Below are 19,991 nucleotides of genomic sequence, written 5' to 3'. Positions count from 1 at the left end.
AAATCAGACAAGAAAAAAGATCGGTCAGAATTTAAATAAATCCGATAATTTAAAATTTAACTTTTATATTATAAATTTTGGAACCGGAATTTGATATGGTTTTGTATTTAAATCTCAGTCTAACCGAATGGGCCATTACAAGTTTTGTTTGACTAGTTTTACTTGGAGCCCAAACTAATTTCCCAGCTATTTATATCACCATCCTCTCAAACACTGCTGCCAAAGCCAAACGCATCAATTTCACACACACACACACTGATACGTACACAATGTCTAATCGATACACACACAACAAAAATGAAGGTTCTAGAGCTTCATTCAATCCTCGAAAACAACAATTCGTCCCCAAAAACCCTAATTCATCGGCACAAAAACTCTCCGATTCACTCCGTCACTCCGATTCAGGCGCCGCTGCCACATCGTCGGCGAGCGCCGGAAATAAAGTTCCGACGCGACAAGGCGGCGCTGCGGTGACGCAGAGTGGCAATTTCGTAAAATTCTTGCCTCACGATGAGGCGGTTGCTTCTGGATTATCTGCTGATGAAGGTGGATTGGATCCTGTTGAGTCGCAGCGTGTTGTTGATTTGCTTAATCGAGAATTGTCGCGATTGTTGAAATTAAATCCTCGTGAATTTTGGAAAGAAGGTTGTTGTAATTGTTTGTTTTAACTGTTTTGAACTGCTTGTGTGTTTGATATAGCGTTGCGAATTGATTGGTGAATTACTGATGTTAGGTTTTTAGTTTACGGAATTAGTTGGAGATTTATCGTAGCATTATTCGTTTAACTAAATTATAATCTTTGTGTAGTTTAGTATTGCACTGTTGCCTGATATACGTTTTCTCTTTTTCATTGTCCGGCACATTTGTTGACTGTTTATAAGTATTCCGTTAATTCATACATTCAGCATGATCATTTACTATGATTAAAGAGAGCTTTGTTAGTGTGAAAAAGAAGAGTGTATATGTCGAGCCTTTAAGTAGATACGTTGGCAGTGGAGTGATGCGAATAAAATTCAATAATAGTTGTTCAGTACGACTTTGGCTTCCATTTGCTAAATAAATTCAGGTTATATTTGTTTCTTGTATGGAGAAGTTATGCTGGAAACAGACAAGATGACAAATTTGAACTCTAAGCATACAAGTCATATTATGTAAACAAGAATAGTACGATGTACATATATTTAGAGTGGTGTAGAGCTTGCATAGATATTAGAATGTTATAATATTGAGTTTGTCCAAGTGGCTTGTGTGATCACTGATTACTGATGTTACTATTAGATTGGTTTCGAGTCTCCTTACTTTAAAGAGCATAGCAGTATCTGTTAAAGCATTACATTCTTAACATTTATGTCCCCTTTATTCTTTTTATAGTGGCTAGTGATACATCCTTGCACGATTTTCTAGAAAGTTTCCTGAAATCTAGAAGTAGATGGTATGATTTTCCATATCGCGGAGCAAGAGGAATTGTTGCAGGAACTATTGTTGGGGAGTATGAATTAAGTAGGCGTGTCTATATGGTTCTATATCGAATGTAAGCTATATACATGCTTGTGAATGTTTTAAATATCATATTATTACCTTTACTAATGTGGATTGTGACTTCTAATCAGATCCTCCAGTAGAGATCCAGGAGCCAAGGCTGGGGATAGTCTCAGTCCAAAAGATCATGCAGGTTGGCCCTTACTTGCCTTTATTGCTAAGTCTGGATTTCGCAAGGTCCTTGTGAAAATAATCCTTGTTTTGTCCTATCATGTGGTCACTTGTACTCATTGTATTAATTTTTTATTTAATTGTTAATTACATTTCTAAATGTACAGATACAAGTATATGTCATGTCTATTAGTGATTAAATGATCTTTGTATTATAATGTACATTATTTACATTTTGCATAAAGGATGTTTGACCTGATCGCATGAGCCTCATCTGGTCGTTGATGGGCCTCCCTCGGTACTGTGTATGCCTTTGATATTCTTGGAAATATAAGCTACCTTTTATTGATGAAAGTATCACGTTGCTAGAAGCAAAGAAATTGAACAACATTGTTGTATAATGATGCAGTTGGAAGCTTTCTTGTTCTGCAGATGATATTAGTTTATGCATCTATGACCCACTGCTACTAGAAATTGTTTTTCCGGTCTTGTATAATATAACTTATAAACTAATGAAAGAGAACGGGAGAAGGACTTTACATCCTCTACTATGCAAGAGCACTTCAAGAAGTAAACATGTTTTATTTGCTAGAAACATGAACCTTCAGAGGAAGATTTTATTCTAACACTCCTTTTATATTAAAAAAAATAGTTTGTGCCTACAGGCTACAGTACATCGTGCAAGACTCATGCCTCGTTTTCTAATTAGTTAGGCATAGATCATAATTATCAACTGTTTGAACTGTGTCTCCACTCTGTATTCATTGTGATTTACAACATCCTAGTATTAGGTGGCTTTTGTTTACTGATTTCTTATGTAGTCCTTCTGCAGGAAAAGAGGTTGCTTGATTTGCCGAAGTTGTTAGATATATGTGCCATCTATGGTCATGAAAATGAAGACTTAACCAGAATACTGGTATGAGTTCAGTAGTTATATGGCTTCAAGTAATAGCTGCAAACATTATATCTTCTGATACCGTCCATCATAATAATTGATATTGTGTTATAAAACTTTTATGAGGAGTTTAGTGGTGACTGTTGAAGTAATGCATGCAACATGTTTATATTTGGTTGAACCTGGTTGCATTTTTTACCCTGGTTTTCTGTCAATGTTATTTAAGTTTGTACTACTTCAGGCATGAAATAATATTTTTAATTTTTATGCTTTATTTGCTCTTTGTAGACAAATGCTTTACTAGCTGCTTAAAACCTACTAAATCATCGGTGCATTTAGAAAAAAAACTAGTATTTGGTTGAGCTTTATAGGTTTCTCGAATATATATTCAACCCCAAAATTTTATTATACACACAGCCTTAGCTTGTTACGTTACCAGGCAATGCAGAAGTTCCATTCTACATTGGTTGCTAGAAATGAAAATTTTAAATCTGAAATATGTAATAATTTGTTTTTGGACTTTAATCTTGGTCGCTGTTTTCTTTCTATAGTGCATCACTAAATATATGGTTTTTGTGATCATATTTTACAGGTAGTGAATTCAATGAAGGCCCAGCCCAGGATCCATGATGATTTTTCTGCAGTACTTGCTCATTTTCTTAGTATTGCACACACTATGTACCAACGATGCACCTCGTCTTTAGAGGTTGTCTTTCTCTACCAGTATACTTTGGCTTGCTTGTATAAACTCAACTTCATAATAATGAAGCATATATCCTTGTAGCCCAAACTAAGTTCTCCTCGTTCTCATCTGGTTTTTGTATAGGTTTTGTTTTCCATTCGTGATGGTCAAGATCAAGGCTCCAGGCGCCTTCATACTGATTATCTTGAGGTAACTTGTGTTGGTTTATTTACAGTTAGCAAAATACACAGTTTTATGTTAATGAGCCACCTTTAAAGCAATACTTCCCTTATTTTATGTTGGGAGGAAGAATGAATCAAGTGTTTAAACATAATTTTTAGTATGTCACTGAAATCTTTTAGTGGCCTTCTTAGAGTTTATGTGGGAGTTGGTCATCTAAGATGGTATCAGATGCGGAATGATAAATGGAAATATTAGATTGTATTAAGTTATTATTTCAAAATAGATTGTATTGTAATTCTTTATAATGTATAATTACATTATATATGTAAGTTAATATTAATATGCTAGAATGTGGTAGAGAATAAGGGTCCGTTTGGTATTGCTGTTGCAGACAACTACAACAGCTTTTTGCTGAAAAGCTGTCAGAAAGGTGTTTGGTAAATTCTAAAAGCTGCTGTCTGAAAAAGCGCATGTCCCCCTGCTTTTGGAAAAAGCTGTTTTCAGCTTTTGCAGGAATTAACTATCAGTTTCACTGTCAAACCTTCTTAAATATATTACTTTTATATATTATATCTCAAAATATGCATAAATTAAAAAAAATTACCGAACAGTCATCTAATTTTCCTGACAGCACTTTTTCCACCAGCACTTTTTCTCACAGCACGGCAGTTTTCAACAGCACTCCCAAACATAGCCTAACAAAAGAATTTATTTCCTTATTAAGATTTAAGATTTTACTTGGCGGCTAAGTTTAGGGATTTAATCCTATATAAGGAGAATGTTATATTTTATTATTGAAAGACTTTTATTACTGATTAGTTAAAGATCGTTCTCTTTTTTGTTATGGGTTGCAATCTTTAAAAAATCCAAACTTCTGAGGAGAAATCCGAAGGGCAGTGGATCTTATGCCTCAGGGCTTGTTGGTTGTCTGCGGTTAATCCACATAATTTTTTCCTTTTCGTTTTATGTCCTACATTAGTACCAGCTCAGGATATACTGCGAGGTCAACAATTTGTGCCTGTTTACCGCATAAATTTAAAGATTGATCAGAACCTATAGCTTATATTTGCCCACAAAAGATGGGTTAAGATGTGCCTCTCATGATGCTCTACTAAATCCTGTAAAGATTTTAAGTAGGGGTTTTTAAGAGTATGACATCCTATAGGTGGTCTCTTTCTTGAACTTTTAACTTTTGTTTGGGGAACCTGGTCATCTAACAAGATACAGTACTCTAAAAGATGTTCAGTAAGAGCAACTCCAATAGAGTCCTAACATGTTTCGTCAAAATATTATTATAAAAATGAATCCTAGTGTTTTAGGATTTTTAATTGTATGTCAACTCCAACAACATTCCTTATAAAAGTATCCTAGTTTTATTTTAATAATATATTTAAACTCTAGTTATGAAACTCTAGTTATGCATTTGATATGGAGAAGGAGAGAGAAATGAATTTTTTATTATTAAAATGAAGGTAAGGAATCCCTAATTGCTACTTATAAATAAGGCATGAGTGTAGGATGCTAATTTTTTAAGGAAACAGTAGGATGCTGTTGGAGCTCTATTTTATACAACATTCCTTAAATTTTAGTTTAGGATCTTGAATAGCTAACTTGTTGGAGTTGTTCTAATGAATCTTTGACTATTATTTTACTAATCTAAAAGCCTAAACTAAATATCGATATTGATTTACCAAATATACAAACAGTTATTAATTTTTTTAATTATTTTCAAGTAAATGACTTTCTACAATGAGAATAATGTATTCAGCCTTTAGTATTTCTTGGATCTGGCTGTAAAAGTTGAACTAAGTTTTGTTATGTCGAAAATATCGATATTGATTTACCAAATATACAAACAGTTATTAATTTTTTTAATTATTTTCAAGTAAATGACTTTCTACAATGAGAATAATGTATTCAGCCTTTAGTATTTCTTGGATCTGGCTGTAAAAGTTGAACTAAGTTTTGTTATGTCGAAAATAAGAGTGTTCTAGTAGTCAAACTTCAAATTCAAACCTAAGTGTGGAAAAGAGAATCTTGGCTATTTACGTACTTTTATATTTCTATCCTTGTAGGTGATGGACTTTCTAAATGATGCAATCGTATCTATGGATGCATTTGTTGATGCATATAAGCATGCAGCCATTTTTTTCTCATGTCCTGTCGAGACAAGGTAACAAATGTGCTGCCTGCTAATATTTTGGTTGGTCGATGAATGCTATTTTACTTTTAGCTTTCCAAGACTTATAGTAGCTCATTTTCCCAAGTAGATCAATGTTGAAACTGATGCTGTGAAATCTTAAGTTATTTTGACTAGACAAAGGTATCTAAATTGTGGTTATTTGTCATTAGGGGAGATAATGTGGTGATGTAGTCAGCATTAAGTTGGTGAACAAATTGTATTGCATCGATTTATTGTCTGCCATGGTAGAGGATCTGTGTTGATACATTGTGATCTGTAATTCAGTATTGCATTTTGTTTTTATTCTAAATGTTGAAAGATCCAGTTTGAGCAGAAACTAATATTTGAAGAGGTTTTTCATCATCTAAGATATGCAAATTCTGTATATAATGTTAATTAGCTTAACTTTGGTGGTGCCACCCTTATCCTTTATTGGGGATGTGCATTTGAACTTGTTAAGAAGGATCAGATTGCCTTCAAGGCTATAATATGTAAAGCCATTATAACATATTTTTGTAAGGCTTAATTTTCCCTTTTAGGTTTGAGGTAAGTTTATGCCACGTTGCCACTTCACTAGTTGATAAATGAAAGACTTTGTAGAAAATTGGTAGCTAAAGTAAATACATTTTGTGGTATTCTATATCAGTTTGTCTTTCCGTTTTCTGTTCGTGGTAAATTATGCTTACTGTCACGCATTGATCAGAGAGAGTACACAAAATTTGGGATATAGTTCGATATTATCTTGTAACTTTGAACTTAACTATCATAAAAAGTTTTCCCATCCCAATTATACTGGCATCAGTTCATTTAAATTTCACCAGCCTATTCTTCCGTATTTTCATTCTTATGTTCCATAGCTGCTGCTTCATCATAGTGACCTCTCGAGAATTTTCACCAACCTAGTCTTCCATATTTTCATTCTTATGTTTCCATAGCTGCTGCTTTGTCATAGTGACCTCTCAAGGGTACCTTGGGAATATTTACTCTAGGAATTATCCAACATAATGTTCTTATTTATGCAGTTATGGGAATGCAGAACTAATCAATACTCTTGCACAGTTGCATGATTCATTGTTGCCTTCTTTAAAGCGCGGGTTTCAACTTTTATTTGCTTCGGAAAGCGGTCGTCATGAAATATCAGCTGATCTGAGAACGAATATTACTGTCAGTTTGAAGATGTTGTCAATAAGAATAGTAAATTTTGGTTGGAAACTACTGTACTTCTGTTATTTAAGTGATGACGCATTTGATGCGGGGCTTCCTCTTCAGTCTGCAACCAAGATATTTCCTGCTCAAGTAGAGGATCCTCTTATAAGGGCAGAAATTTTAATTCAGACTTTTAGGGAAGTCAATGCATTTTCTGTTGATCAGGATGGAAAGGGGAAAACTTTTCTTCAACAAATGGAAGAGAATCACAAGCTGTTGGATAGAGTTGATTTATTACTAAACAAAGGCAAGCCTCTTTACTATTTCGTACTATTTGATTATTGTGTTTTCGTGAGACCTTAAGTCTTGATGTTTGAGTATTATGTTTCCTTGGAGTGCTTTCCGTGATAATTTCAATTTTTCGGGCAAGTAGTTAACTTGGTAAAAGTGGAAGCTGAATCCACAATATTTTCTTGAAAAAGTAGTGCCTTAGACCAATTGAAGTACTTAATGTTAATAATGAATATAAGGCTTCAAAAATTAATGGACTATCCCGGAGGCAGCCAGGCAGGTAATATAGTTGCTAGTACATTAGAATGTGCAACTTGATTAAGTTTCTGCTGATTTCCTTGATTATAGTTGCTAGTATATTTATTTCAATCAAATAAACCAATCTCTACATTAATGTAATTATTATTAAAACCAATCAAGATGTATGTACTTAATATCTAATATATATGCCTATATATAGTAGAACGCCTAATTCGCCTAATGGACGCCTATGCGGTAGACTAGCCGTCCAGGCGGTTCCCATCGTCTTTGTTCTTTACGCTTTGACAAGTATGATTTTTATATAAGCTTCTTGTCCGGCTTTATAATCGTCGTATGCTACATTGTCCACCAATGAGAATATTAAAATTATAAAAACGCAGATGTATATTTTTGCATCATGTTTGGTGTGCAATGCAGAATGCACATGTGCAACTCTTTGATTCACTAAAAAAGTATTGTGGATGATTATATTTACCTCTATTTTTCTTTTCTTTTTGGGTACGAAGTAATATTCTTGATCTGCAAAATCATTGTTCCACAGCAGTAATTAGAAGGTCTATACGAAGACAGTAATTATGTTTACCTGTCATGCTAGCAAATATTTTTAAAAATCTGTTCCTCGACTTTGTAACTTTAGAACAACTTTCTGAAACTTCAATAATGATTTTTTCATGCAGGATGGATTATAATGGAGGACGAACAACATAAGTTGTTATCTACCAGTATTTTAAGTTATTTTGGTGGAAACATCAGGAGTGATTTACATGTACCAAGGCATGTAACAGAAATACGTACGGATGAAGACTCTGCAATTTCAGCGTCGAAAATCAGCCAGATAAAGGACCTTTTTCCCAATTACGGGAGAGGATTTATTTCTGCTTGCCTTGAAGTATATAACCAGAACCCTGAAGAAGTTATTCAGAGGATTCTGGAGGAGACACTCCATAAGGATCTGCAGCTGCTGGATACATCTTTGGAAGACATGCCACTTCCCAAAGCTTCATTTTCGAGTACACGTGACAAGGGAAAAGGGAAATTGTTGGATTCCACCGTAACAGTAGCTTCCACAAATATATCGACGGCAGGAGGCAAGCAACAGAATAGGAGCACACAAGTTTCATCTTCATCCTCGTCCGCAGTTGGTAGATATGTCAGGAAGTCTACCACTGACTTGCCTGATCAGCACACACTCGATTCCAGAGTTGACAAGGATGTAGCAAAGACTGCAGCTCTTGTTTCACAGCTTGAGTATGACGATGAGTATGATGATTCTTTTGATGATTTAGGCCTAAGTGTTGCCGACTCAGGATATGAGGATACTGAGCTACTTGGCGACAAGTCAGATTCTACTACAGAGAAACCACATCAAACATCAAACAAGGTTCCAAATACTGCAAACTCCAAGTGGGGGTCACGGAAAAAGCCCCAATACTTTGTTAAAGATGGAAAGAACTATAGCTACAAAGTTGCTGGTTCAGTTGCAGTTGCTAATTATGATGAAGCAGCCTCTTATAGTCAAGCCCAAAGAGAAACTGTTCATGGCCTTGGGCGAGGAGGCAATGTTCCTCAAGGTGGCTACAGAAGATTTACCGAGCCCACGGAGTCGAAAGAAGATGAAGAGGTGAGAGCTGATGTTGATGATGGAGGACGTGGACGAGGTAGAGGTTCCCAAAGAGGCAGAGGGAGGGGTGGGGGAAGAAGTAATTACAGGAAGGACCAAGCAATGAAAAAACATTTTTCTGGATTGACTCGTTACTAGAAAATCAAATTAACTTCACAAGACTTATCTTTTGTAAATTGGCAAGTCTGAAAGTTGAAAAGCCAATGGTTTTGTGTAATCTGTTACTGCAGCAAATAAAGCATTTAGTTTAAAGAGTATTATCACTGTGTGAATGCTTTTCTTCTCCCTGTTTAGTGTTTACAATTTTTGACAAGTTTTTAACTTGTGCTAAGCGGCAACATATTAATACCATGGTTGTAAAAATCGGTACTAATCGGTTTAGATACCGATTAGGGATTAATCGGTAAATTGGGAATTAATTGGAGGATTAATCGGAATAATAATCGGATATATTTAAATATTTTAATAATATTTAATATATTTATCTTATTTATTATGAAATATATAATTCAAAATTAATTTATAAATACTAATCGGATTTCAAAAAATAGATCGGCCAAATATTTTTTAAGGATTAATCGGGGATTTTTTTAAAAATTAGGGATTTTTAGAACGCATTTAATACATATAATTTGTATTTTATTTGACAGTTAAAGAAGAAGTTGATACAGATAAATAATCTGTATCATAATTTATATTACAAACTATATTATTAAAATATAAATGTAGTTTTAGGAAATGGTTTACCCTTAGTCTTAAAAAATTGTCCATTTATTGAATTTTGTCAGATAAGTCGATCAAATTTTGGATGAAATTCATATTAAATTTATCATTAATTTTTTAAATAAAAATTATCATTAAAAAAATTTATGTAAACCTCTTTGAAAAGTATTCTTCAATTTCTTAAATTTGTAAAAAATAATTTTAATATGCTGGTAAATATTCAGTTGATTTGGCCAAAAAAGTAATAGTAACTATTTTCAGATGGAATGAGTACGTTAAATAAGCTAGGAGAAATTAAATTACTAGATTACTATACCAACCCTTAGTCCGTATCACTTTCTCAATCCTCCTAGTCCTCCTAGGTTATAAAATAACGGCGCTGAAAACATATTTTAACACTTCTTTAAAATATATTATTTAAATTTTTTCCTAAATAAAAATTTAAAATTTAATAAAAAAGAGAAATTTTGAAAATAAATTGTGTCACAGTCCTTTATATTCAACTAAAAATATTTGAAGCATTAAAAAAATGGAGTGTTAATTATGATTGTGCATGCATTAAATCAGATTTAGGAAAGTAGGGACGACCCGATTGGACATAAGGTAAATAAATTATTTTGTTGACATAAAAATGGGAAATTATTGGAAATCTGAGATTCATCACTCTTCTAATATATTAAAATTATTTTTTAAAATAAACTTTTACATATTTATGTTTTATTGAAAAACAAACGGAAGCAGGATGACAATAGACGCTATGTTCGTGTAAAACCCACTTTGACTAAAGAATATAGTACAGAGCAAGAATCAGGAGTTCAAATGTCATGAACTTTGTCATAGAAATCATCTTAATACTACTATTGTCAAAAAAGCATGAATCTATGTTTTATATTGCTTAAGACTTTGAAATTTACATACATGTTGGTCAGTTCCCAAACCCCAACATTTTATGCGATACATCTGCAAATTGAGTATATACATTTTATGCGATATATCTGCAAATTGAGTATATATTTGTATACGTAAAGATATTATTGAGTATATATTTGTATAGGTAATATATTGGGGGAAGTATATACCTTTATAATATCGTGTCGAAGAAAGAAGAAAAAAGAAACAAAATTTTGGTTAAATTAAATTCAATCTTAATAGTTTTTAACATGTAAAACAAATATTATATGTTACGTATTCGGTGATCTCTCCTCTTAAAGATTTTTTTTTTTCTGGCTAAGTAAAATTTATTAAGTCGTGTTGGCCGATTTTAAAGAAAAACTATTTTATGCTCATGAAACCATACAAAAACAATCAAATACAGTAAAGTCTTAGCCAGTTTCAGACAAAGACTATTGACTATTTTATGTTCATGAAACTATACTAAATCAATAAACCAATAAAATACAGTAATTAGAATATTGGCTACTGCAATTTTTGCAAGAAAAAATAAACTGCAGTTATGAGGGCGGACATTTATCGTTCTCTCGATATTTGATAAACATCAAAAGGGGCAAGCACCGCAAAATGTGATGTACAAATTCATCATTAATTCTACATAGAACACACTGCAATGAGACTTGCATTCCAAAATTATACTGGCAAAGGGTTCTGCAATGAAACTCGCATTTCAAAGTTATCCCATTTATTAGTGTTTCAAGTGCAACTTTTAAAATATTAACAACGACTCAAACTCAAATTCGAACTCTTCGAATATTTTATCAAGCCGGGTCGAGATCCAAATTACTTCAAACTTTAGTCAAATCTAATGTCTAACTCAGAATTTAACAAACATGAGCCCACATACTTTTAATCAAGAGTAGTGTTTAGGTATACATAATTTTTTACAAAATATTTATACATAATGATATGATATTTGATATGAGATATTTTAATTGATTTTGTTAATATAAATATAGGGAGCTCATTCAAATTAAAACCAACACATGTCATTATGTAAAAAAAATTATACACCATTATGTATACCAAAATTTTCCTTTAATCAAACACGAACTCGAATATGATAGTGTTCAACTTGGCTTTGACACGGGTTAGGTTTGATCTCCAACAGTTATGATCCAAAAATTCAAATTTGTCACCAACTGATCCAAATTTCTGACCAACTCCAGGTGATCCAAATATTTGATCCAAATTACTTTTTACATATAATAATATATAAATGTCATATTAAGCAATTTTATCTTAAATTTATCATTTAATCATTATTAACAATTTATATAACATTTCATAAATTAATTAAATCAAAAAAAATATTAAAATTAAGCACTTAATTCACGAAAAACACATTTATTGCAATAATCAACCCACAAAATATCATGGATACACACTAATTTTACGAATTAGTATATTCTTCCCGCAAATACTCAATTAATGCATCATTAATGCACCTCTTTATTTTTTATTTTTCTATGGCGGTTCAGGAATTTTATGTTTTCTAGTTTCATTTTCGAGTCATAAAGTTGTAATTTCTTATATGCATTTTATGTAATTTTTATTTTATGCAATGTACTTCTATTTATGTTCTAATGAAATTATATTTTCTCATTATTTTAAGTTTTATTTTAAAAATAAATTTTGTTAACTATTAACTATATTTTGTTATTAATTATATAATTAAAAAATCAAAAATCAATTTAAAATCTCATAAATTACAAATAATAAAACCATTATTTTATATCAAATCAAGTGATTCAAATTTGGATTAATGAATAGCAGTGATCCATCTTCAATATTATCTTCAAGAATGCTTTCAAGAATGAGTACATTTCTGTACACCAAATGTACATTATTGTGTCAATCACTAAACCAATTAAAGTAAGTCCCATTTACATTATTGTTGGGACAATAATATAGTTACAAAAGTGGTTGGCCTACTGAAGCGCTATTTCACCTCATCAACTGGTATATACTACATATTGTATTGTGTCCAGTCTAAACATCATCATTGCCCATATCAGCTGCTGCAAAGCGACCAGCATTTCGATCCTGCAAAACATAAAGTTTAAAACTATCTTCCTAGCCCGCAAGGGTTGACTCAGTTAGTTAAAGAGGAGATAATAGGCGAATCCCACGTGAGCAGAATTTATGATTATGGCTCCTGAGTCTTAGATGTGCTTTAACTTGGTTCACGTAATTTGCAGGCTATTGTGTGAGCCCGTTGGGTTTACCCGTACGCACCCGAATGGTAGCGGTTTTGGGTTACCTACGATAAAAAAAAACACTATCCCTCCTAAAACTAGTGCAGCAAACGAGTTGGTTACAAACCGAAAAGGTTCTAAATCCAGTTTCTCTTTTATTCTCATTCCTTGTTCACTAGGGAGATGAGGTTTTATTTTGTTATAAACCAAGGCATACCAATTGTTTGTTACAAGGAACTTGATCATAACAATTAAAAACAATCGCTTCCTACTTATTCCAAATTATGAAAATGAATTTTTACTGATGTGTGTATAAGCATTTACAAATTGTTTTCTTAAAACTTTAAAAAAAAAATAATAGTGTAGGACTAGACCAATATCTAAGTAGATATTAGTTTCGACCCCATTTCTACTTTGGACTATATCAGCCACTGACTGCATTATATTTCATAGGTTGTAAATGTTATATTCTTTTATGAATAAAATTCAGTATAGTGCCCACTAAAAAAATTGTACTGGGGATCAACTCCTCGGACTGATTGGAGTTGCGAATGCATAGCTAGAACTAGACTCGGTAAAAATCAATAGGTAACAGCAGAAGTGAAGAAAACTACCTGAGACAACATTCGTTGCTTGTTTAAGAACCGGGTCCTTGACTTGTTGAGGACTGAGTTTGGTGACTTGTACATCCTCTGTACCAGATCAAATATTAAATATTATTTAAGAACTAAAAAGAATGCCAAAAACATGATAATGCACAAACTCAAGCAATATTTACACAAATAGAGCAATGTAACACATGGAAGAATTAAAATATCAAATGAAAAGTGTTGAGGTCAATCCCCAGGGGAAGTTTAGCTAAAGGGATCACGACTACCTATTTTGGTACTACTACTTCGGAAAAAGTATTTAAAAGTTCCCTTATGAAAAGGCATCTTAATCAGAAACTATACAGCCTATACAATTCAGTTTAATCAACTAGATAAACTATTTTGCATTTGAGAGTAGGAGACATGCGTTAGATGACGGATTAAAACTTTTTCAACTTTCAAGCGTTTATTAAAGACATTGGCACCATGCATAAATCCGGTACCACCAAAAAAGGTTTAATAACCACAATTCCATGTCAAATAAGATTGTGCAGAACACACAATTGCAGCTGCTGTGACATCAATTATAATATCTGCAGAACATAGCCCAGTGAATATATATGTTTGTAAAAGAGGTAGAAATGACATGATATTAACATACCTTATCCGTGCCAGATATACGCTTTTCTGTAGCAGAGAAAAGTTTTCTTTTAGGTGAGAAGCCAAAAATATCATGAAGAACTTCGTTGTCCTGTTTCCATGAAAGTACTTTGTAGTAAGAACCTTTAATCATTTATAACTCAACAGAACAGCCAACAAGGAGGTCAAGGCAAAGAATGACTAGATTTGACCTGCATTTGCTTGACAAAACCACCCGCAAGAAAATGCTTCAGAAAATTGAGCTATTCAAGGCAAGCAGAAATGAGGTCTGAGAAAATATAGAGATTAACGGATCAAGAAACCTTCATCAAGAAGCAAAAGATGAACCTGTATCAGTTGAGACCAGGTTGTTGTGTTTAAGGACTCTCCACCAATCTTCATCGATGTCTCTGGACTATAACCATCCTGGTTAATCAAACCACAGATCAATAAATCAGCCTTTACTCACTTTAAAAGAATAAAGAGAGAAAGAAGTGGTAAATAAAGAACCTCTAGATAGTCCAATATATTACGGAATGTGCTGCGCTGACTGTTGAGGTCTTTCTTCGCAGAACCTTTACCACCTGCCTCCACAGAGAGGCTTCTCACTTGATTAAGAATCCTTGCCCTCAGTCCTTGTATATGAGTGAGTTCTCGAGCATTGATTCCATTATGATTAGAGCTGTCATTTGAACCGGTTGTTGCAACATAAAACTTCTCCAGGTTACCTATTTCAAATATTAAGGCAAGTGCTTCACCAGCTGCAATCCGAATCAATCTATCATCCTTGTCTAGCAAAGAAGAGAGATAAGAAATGGACCTGCATCGGTGTCATAGCAATTAAAATTCTTCTAACATTCATGAAGCGTGAATAATGTTTGCCGAACATAGTATCCGTTCTACACCCAGACATGTTTACAGGGATTCTCCCAATTCCATCTATATGTATGATGTACGAGCATGCATCTCTTTTATTTTAGGCCCCCTTTCGGATTTCAGTAAAATCCGAAAAATAAAGTAGAATGCAGAAAGAGAGATACAGAGAGGAGGGGCACATGTCACTCACTCTTGCCAAGCTTTCGAATTAAGTGTCCAACCATCTGTCGTTGTAAGGAGAAATGACCAAGCAGAGACCGCTGATATTATGATAGCAGGTGAAGGTTTTTTCTGAACTACCTGAGAAGAGATACAAGCCTAAATCTCCATACAAAGCTATCTACATACTTGAAAACTTTGGATAGATAAAAGCATTTCATAATAAACTAAATCAAATTTTGCAACATGTGACGCGATAATTCTTTCAATCCAGATATATGAAGATAAAACTTTAAAATCAACGGAGAAAGCATAATGGTGCAAACTGCTTTAGACAGGTTTTTCATTAATGTCATAAATAGAATTGTATACATACATTAGGACCAAGTTTCGGATGAACAACTTGCCACATTGTTTGCATCGATTTTTCTGTGTCCTCTGGATCGTCCCCTCCAATAAAAGTGATAATAGCCAAACATTCCAACAACTAGAGTCATGAATAAAGTCCGGCTATAAATAATTCAAAACTGAAATTCACGAAATCAGTCATTGGGGATATATACATGTCTTCATACCGCTAATATCTTAGTGATGTCTGACTTAGTTTTAAGAGCTTCTAGAATAAAAGAGAATGACTCTTCCAATATTTCTTGGGCTTTCTCCCCTGGACCTGTAGTCAGTGCTAATAGTCCTACAAAAGTAAATATAAATGCTTAATAAGTCTTAGTCAGCAATAACTATATATAACTAATCAGGGAATGAGATGATTACCAATAGTGTGGGATGCTAATGCTATCTCTTTGGCAGATCCCTTCTTGATGGAGTTCAAACACTGATGCAGTAAAGTGGCAAACCTGGAACGTCATGTGCCGGATGATAAAAACATGAATACTTGAGACTTTTTATTTGCACCAGCATAAATGGAAAGATGTAAACAATCCAGTTCGATACAAGTGATAGACTAAAGAAAAGCTGATGCTCCTCTGGCATAAGAAATAAAAAAACAAAACCCTGCTTCGTATATGCTTCCCAATAGTTAGGATACTGCCAAACTTATACTAAGATGAATTATGTTGTAGTATAATAAGCTAAAGTTACATGTTGATAGTTACAGCATCTTGCATCCCTCTTCTGCATATTTTCATTTTCTTATATAGGAACTTCTAGAGTATTACTACCAAAAAACAACTGCAGGCTACAACTGAACTCCAGACTGGTGGCAAAAGATTCTAAACTTCTCACATGTGTTAACAATAGTCAATAGATATAATTATGTTACTGGAATATCATAGAGGATAACTTCGATCCAACACTGATTGCTAAACTTTTGCGGTCGATCATTTAGTACCAATGTTGCAGTTTATTTTCTTCAAATGCTCAAGTGCTTCATATTATTATAAAGTTTAAAACAGTGTACTTGTAACCAACCAAATAATCTTATCCTGGTAATGGTTCCACAAGTCGAATTTCCTTGCGCAGGTTTTATGCCCCTTATATTTCTCGAGGCTTCCTACATATTCTGTAATGCGGAAATTCCTCGCTATTAAAGTAACCATTTAAAACTCAAGTTGCGTGTCATTATTAGTCAAACATATTATCAATTTGTATAAAACTTTATTTTGGAAATACAGCTGACAGAGCGCCAAACAATTGAAATAACTTGCAAGGCATGCCATAAAAGATACTAGCAAGTCACTTCAAGACAGGCTCAAATGAAGTAAGACTTATTTATTTGAGGCTCAGCCTGCATAGAGTGAGGCGGCACAAATCCACTTGTTACTTATTTGAGCCGCTGACAATTACTTAGGATCAAAACTAAAGAGATTTATAAACATGGACCATTGTGCATCTACATAATTCCAGAATCCTGACAATCATTAAATAATGATGGAAATCCACTTGTTAATGGTAAGACATCGAGTCACTGACAATTACTTAGGACCAAAGTTAAAGAAATTTACACATGGATTACTGTGCCATCTATATAAATCGAGGTTCTGGGTCATAAATGACGGTGGAAGTTCTAAGAGGAAATACCAGTAAAACATTGTATTTGTTGTACCAACACTCAAGTGAATTTCATTTGGCACAACTAGCCCGGGAATGGCAACATTGGACAAAATTAGCTACTTGACATGAACCCGGCATATCTTTTTACTGTTAGGGTAAAGCCTTATGGGGATCAAGTACCTTTACATTCTAAAAAGGTCGTGTAGACCTCATCATTTAAAAGACTTTGAATATTGCTCGGACCTCAGTCTTTTAATGTTGAAGATTATTTAGTTTATAACATGTATATGATAAATATATAATATATTTTCTCAACTCTTACATTATATCTTGAATATTTTATGCAAAGGTTTGACTGATTAATATATCAATATCGAATATTGTATGTGCAATTTTTTTGTGACTTGTCATTAGATTTCCTAGTCAGTTTTTGTTCATTGAGATTTCCTAGTCAGTTTATGTTCATTGATGTACGTAAAATAGAAAAGAAGCACCTTTTCTCATTCAACTATTGTCGCATTTCTCAGAAAAAATTGAAACTTTACAACTCCCACCCATGGACTTAATATCTAAAATAACTTGAAGTGGAGATAACACACACATATATAATATCGGCTTTATGTATTCATCATTGTAAAAAATACAGCGACATAAAAACCTTGCAAGAAAAACCTAATTAGAGTTCTAGCATCTAGCAATAATCACTTACATTATATATGCATACACTATGTAGTCATAATGAGTAGCACGGATTGTGTTAAATACGCGACATTTATAGTGATCTTTTACAACCGGATTACAGTCCTGTTGTGTTGATGTCGAGGTATTCCGACTCATTTTGTGAACAGATTGTGTGCATGTTGGCCTTTCTTTTAAACTTTTGCAATTTGACATGAGACTAGTGTGTATCCCCGGGATTTGCCATGCCTAGACACCACCACTCATGTAAGTGTGAGATATTAGCAATGTCATTATAGAATGAAACATGCCATCATTATCTTGATAAAATCTGTATCTTTCACCCAATCATCTTGCATTATACTAAGAAAATCAAATGCCATTTGCCCCCATCAACCTGATGAGCCGTTTACTTATTCTAGTTGGTTTGGAGTATTCGATTCATTCTTAGAATATAACGAATTATTAGCTTTTACACCAAGTAAAAGATGTTTAGAGAGGAAATTAACTTGACCTACTATTGCTTCCACGAAGCTTAACTTTCTGATAAACCTCTATTCCAAAGTTTGCCAACCTAACGAGTTTTAATCTAGGAAGGACGGACTCTTCGTGTTGGCTTCCGTATACTTACAACTATGAAATAAAAACAATATTTCCATTTGAGCAAAGATATCTAATAATAAACCATCTAAAACACAATAAAGCAACTAACTTTAAAATTTAAAATGCTTACTTCTTTTCGACAAATTCATGTTGCAATTTGCTATTAAACGCATCTATAATCGAAACCAAAGCTTTTTCCCTAGTTGTCGCCCTGTAAAATCAAGTACTATCACTATTAACCATACAAGTGTCGAATTAAATTTCCTAAAATAACTTTAAAAAAAACTACCTCTTTTCGTATAAATCATCTAAAGCCTGATCAAGAACACTATCTTTCTGAAGCTGGAAATCGAAAACCAGCATTTGATCAGACCGCAAAGTGGAAGTGGAACTTAGACTATCCGTATCGTAACAATCCAATGTGGCTGCCACATTTTTACGTTGCGAACTACCTATAATACATTAACATACATTTAACAATTTCTATCCACATTTGATCTCAATTCAACTATCAACCTATAATTAACATACATTACACAATTATCAATTATTTAATTTTCATAATCAAATTATACATACTCAAACAATACAAATACAATACACAGTCAAAGTAAAAAGATAATAGATAAAAGTATGTGTATGTAGAACTTACGTTTACCCATTGGTGAAAGGTCGTGGTTAGAAAAAATAACAGAGGTGACAAGCACGGTAAAAATGAAGGGTGAAATTATTAGAGAGGATTAAAACGACGGAGGATGAAGCGTAAAACGACGTGTCCCTGAAGGGGGGAGAGGCGTACAGATCTGTGTATGTATCTATACGCGATTTGTGAGAGTAAGACAGATTTGTGATTAAGTATAGTTTTTGGTTTAGCTGTTTGCGGGGGAATTGCGGTAGCCTCAGGCTGTGTGGTGACGTGGAGTGTTCAAAGCCGTTGGATTGGTTCGTTGGGCCCATCTAACTGTTGCTTCGGAGAGGACAAGCCTACGGCGTTGAAAACACCATTGGTTGAACTTTGTTTTACTTTTGTCAAATTATTTTTTCCTCGTGTAATCACTAACATTTTTTTCTAATTTTTTTTTTTGACGAACATGAAATTTTATTAACATAAAACAGCTTTCAAAGTAACATCCACATCAATAGGAACAAAACTCCTATTGAAATCCCGATCCGGAAAAGAATACGATGCACGTGCTAGCTCATGTGCTACCACATTAGCAGATTGTTTAATAAATGACACCGACATTGTGTTTTGTTCTTGCAACATTTTCCTACACTCCTCAACTATGAGCCCAAATGGTGAAATCATAGGCACTTTGCTTCGAACTGCTTGCACTGCAACCAAGCAATCTGATTGGACTGTAGTGTTCTGCCATGTTGTATTCTTCGTCCAACTGAGTGCTTCTTTTATAGCCATAATTTCAACCATATTTGGATCTAAAACCTCATTCACACTAACTGTTCTAGCCATGATCATCTCCCCTTTTGAGTCACGAGCAACTAAACCTATCCCTGAAGCATTAAACTCTCTGAAAATTGTTGCATCTACAGACACCTTGATTGCTAACCCCTGTGGCCTCACCCAAGAATCACCTCCATCCCCCTCTACTGCTTGAGGGAATAAAGAGTACGAAACCTTACTTTGTGCATATC

The 19,991-nt window shown here is 33.7% G+C and overlaps 2 protein-coding genes across 8 annotated transcripts; one reads left to right on the top strand and one right to left on the bottom strand.

Moving 5' to 3' along the window:
* The first annotated feature begins 175 nt into the window (after positions 1-175).
* On the top strand, positions 176-9,171 carry LOC141721143 (uncharacterized). Of its 2 annotated transcripts, XM_074523902.1 has the most exons (9): positions 176-645; positions 1,372-1,531; positions 1,611-1,672; positions 2,472-2,566; positions 3,138-3,251; positions 3,372-3,437; positions 5,486-5,583; positions 6,615-7,045; positions 7,968-9,171. In XM_074523902.1, the coding sequence occupies exons 1-9, from the start codon at positions 270-272 to the stop codon at positions 9,047-9,049; spliced, it is 2,484 nt and encodes an 827-aa protein (XP_074380003.1). In that variant the 5' UTR covers positions 176-269; the 3' UTR covers positions 9,050-9,171. The 2 variants fall into 2 exon arrangements, with proteins under 2 accessions (XP_074380003.1, XP_074380004.1); XM_074523903.1 differs by lacking the exon at positions 176-645 and having other exon boundaries at positions 1,454-1,531; positions 2,483-2,566.
* A 3,141-nt stretch (positions 9,172-12,312) lies between these two features.
* LOC141721141 (uncharacterized) lies at positions 12,313-19,335 on the bottom strand. 6 transcript variants are annotated; one of them, XM_074523900.1, is made up of 13 exons: positions 18,991-19,329; positions 18,628-18,790; positions 18,469-18,549; positions 15,819-15,901; positions 15,623-15,738; positions 15,424-15,534; positions 15,079-15,188; positions 14,523-14,832; positions 14,361-14,438; positions 14,225-14,275; positions 14,035-14,124; positions 13,398-13,475; positions 12,313-12,631 (listed from the first exon to the last, which is right to left on the bottom strand). In XM_074523900.1, the coding sequence occupies exons 1-13, from the start codon at positions 18,998-19,000 to the stop codon at positions 12,578-12,580; spliced, it is 1,335 nt and encodes a 444-aa protein (XP_074380001.1). In that variant the 5' UTR covers positions 19,001-19,329; the 3' UTR covers positions 12,313-12,577. The 6 variants fall into 6 exon arrangements, 2 of the variants coding, with proteins under 2 accessions (XP_074380001.1, XP_074380002.1); XM_074523901.1 differs by having other exon boundaries at positions 18,628-18,786; positions 18,991-19,328; XR_012574660.1 differs by lacking the exon at positions 12,313-12,631 and having other exon boundaries at positions 13,417-13,475; positions 14,035-14,233; positions 14,336-14,438; positions 18,991-19,335.
* Between the last annotated feature and the right edge of the window lie 656 nt (positions 19,336-19,991).

Source organism: Apium graveolens, chromosome 4, assembly GCF_009905375.1.
Source record: "Apium graveolens cultivar Ventura chromosome 4, ASM990537v1, whole genome shotgun sequence".
NCBI classification, from domain to species: Eukaryota; Viridiplantae; Streptophyta; class Magnoliopsida; order Apiales; family Apiaceae; genus Apium; species Apium graveolens.
Note: the sequence above shows the minus strand (reverse complement) of the source record. Positions and strands in the feature narration are given on the sequence as shown.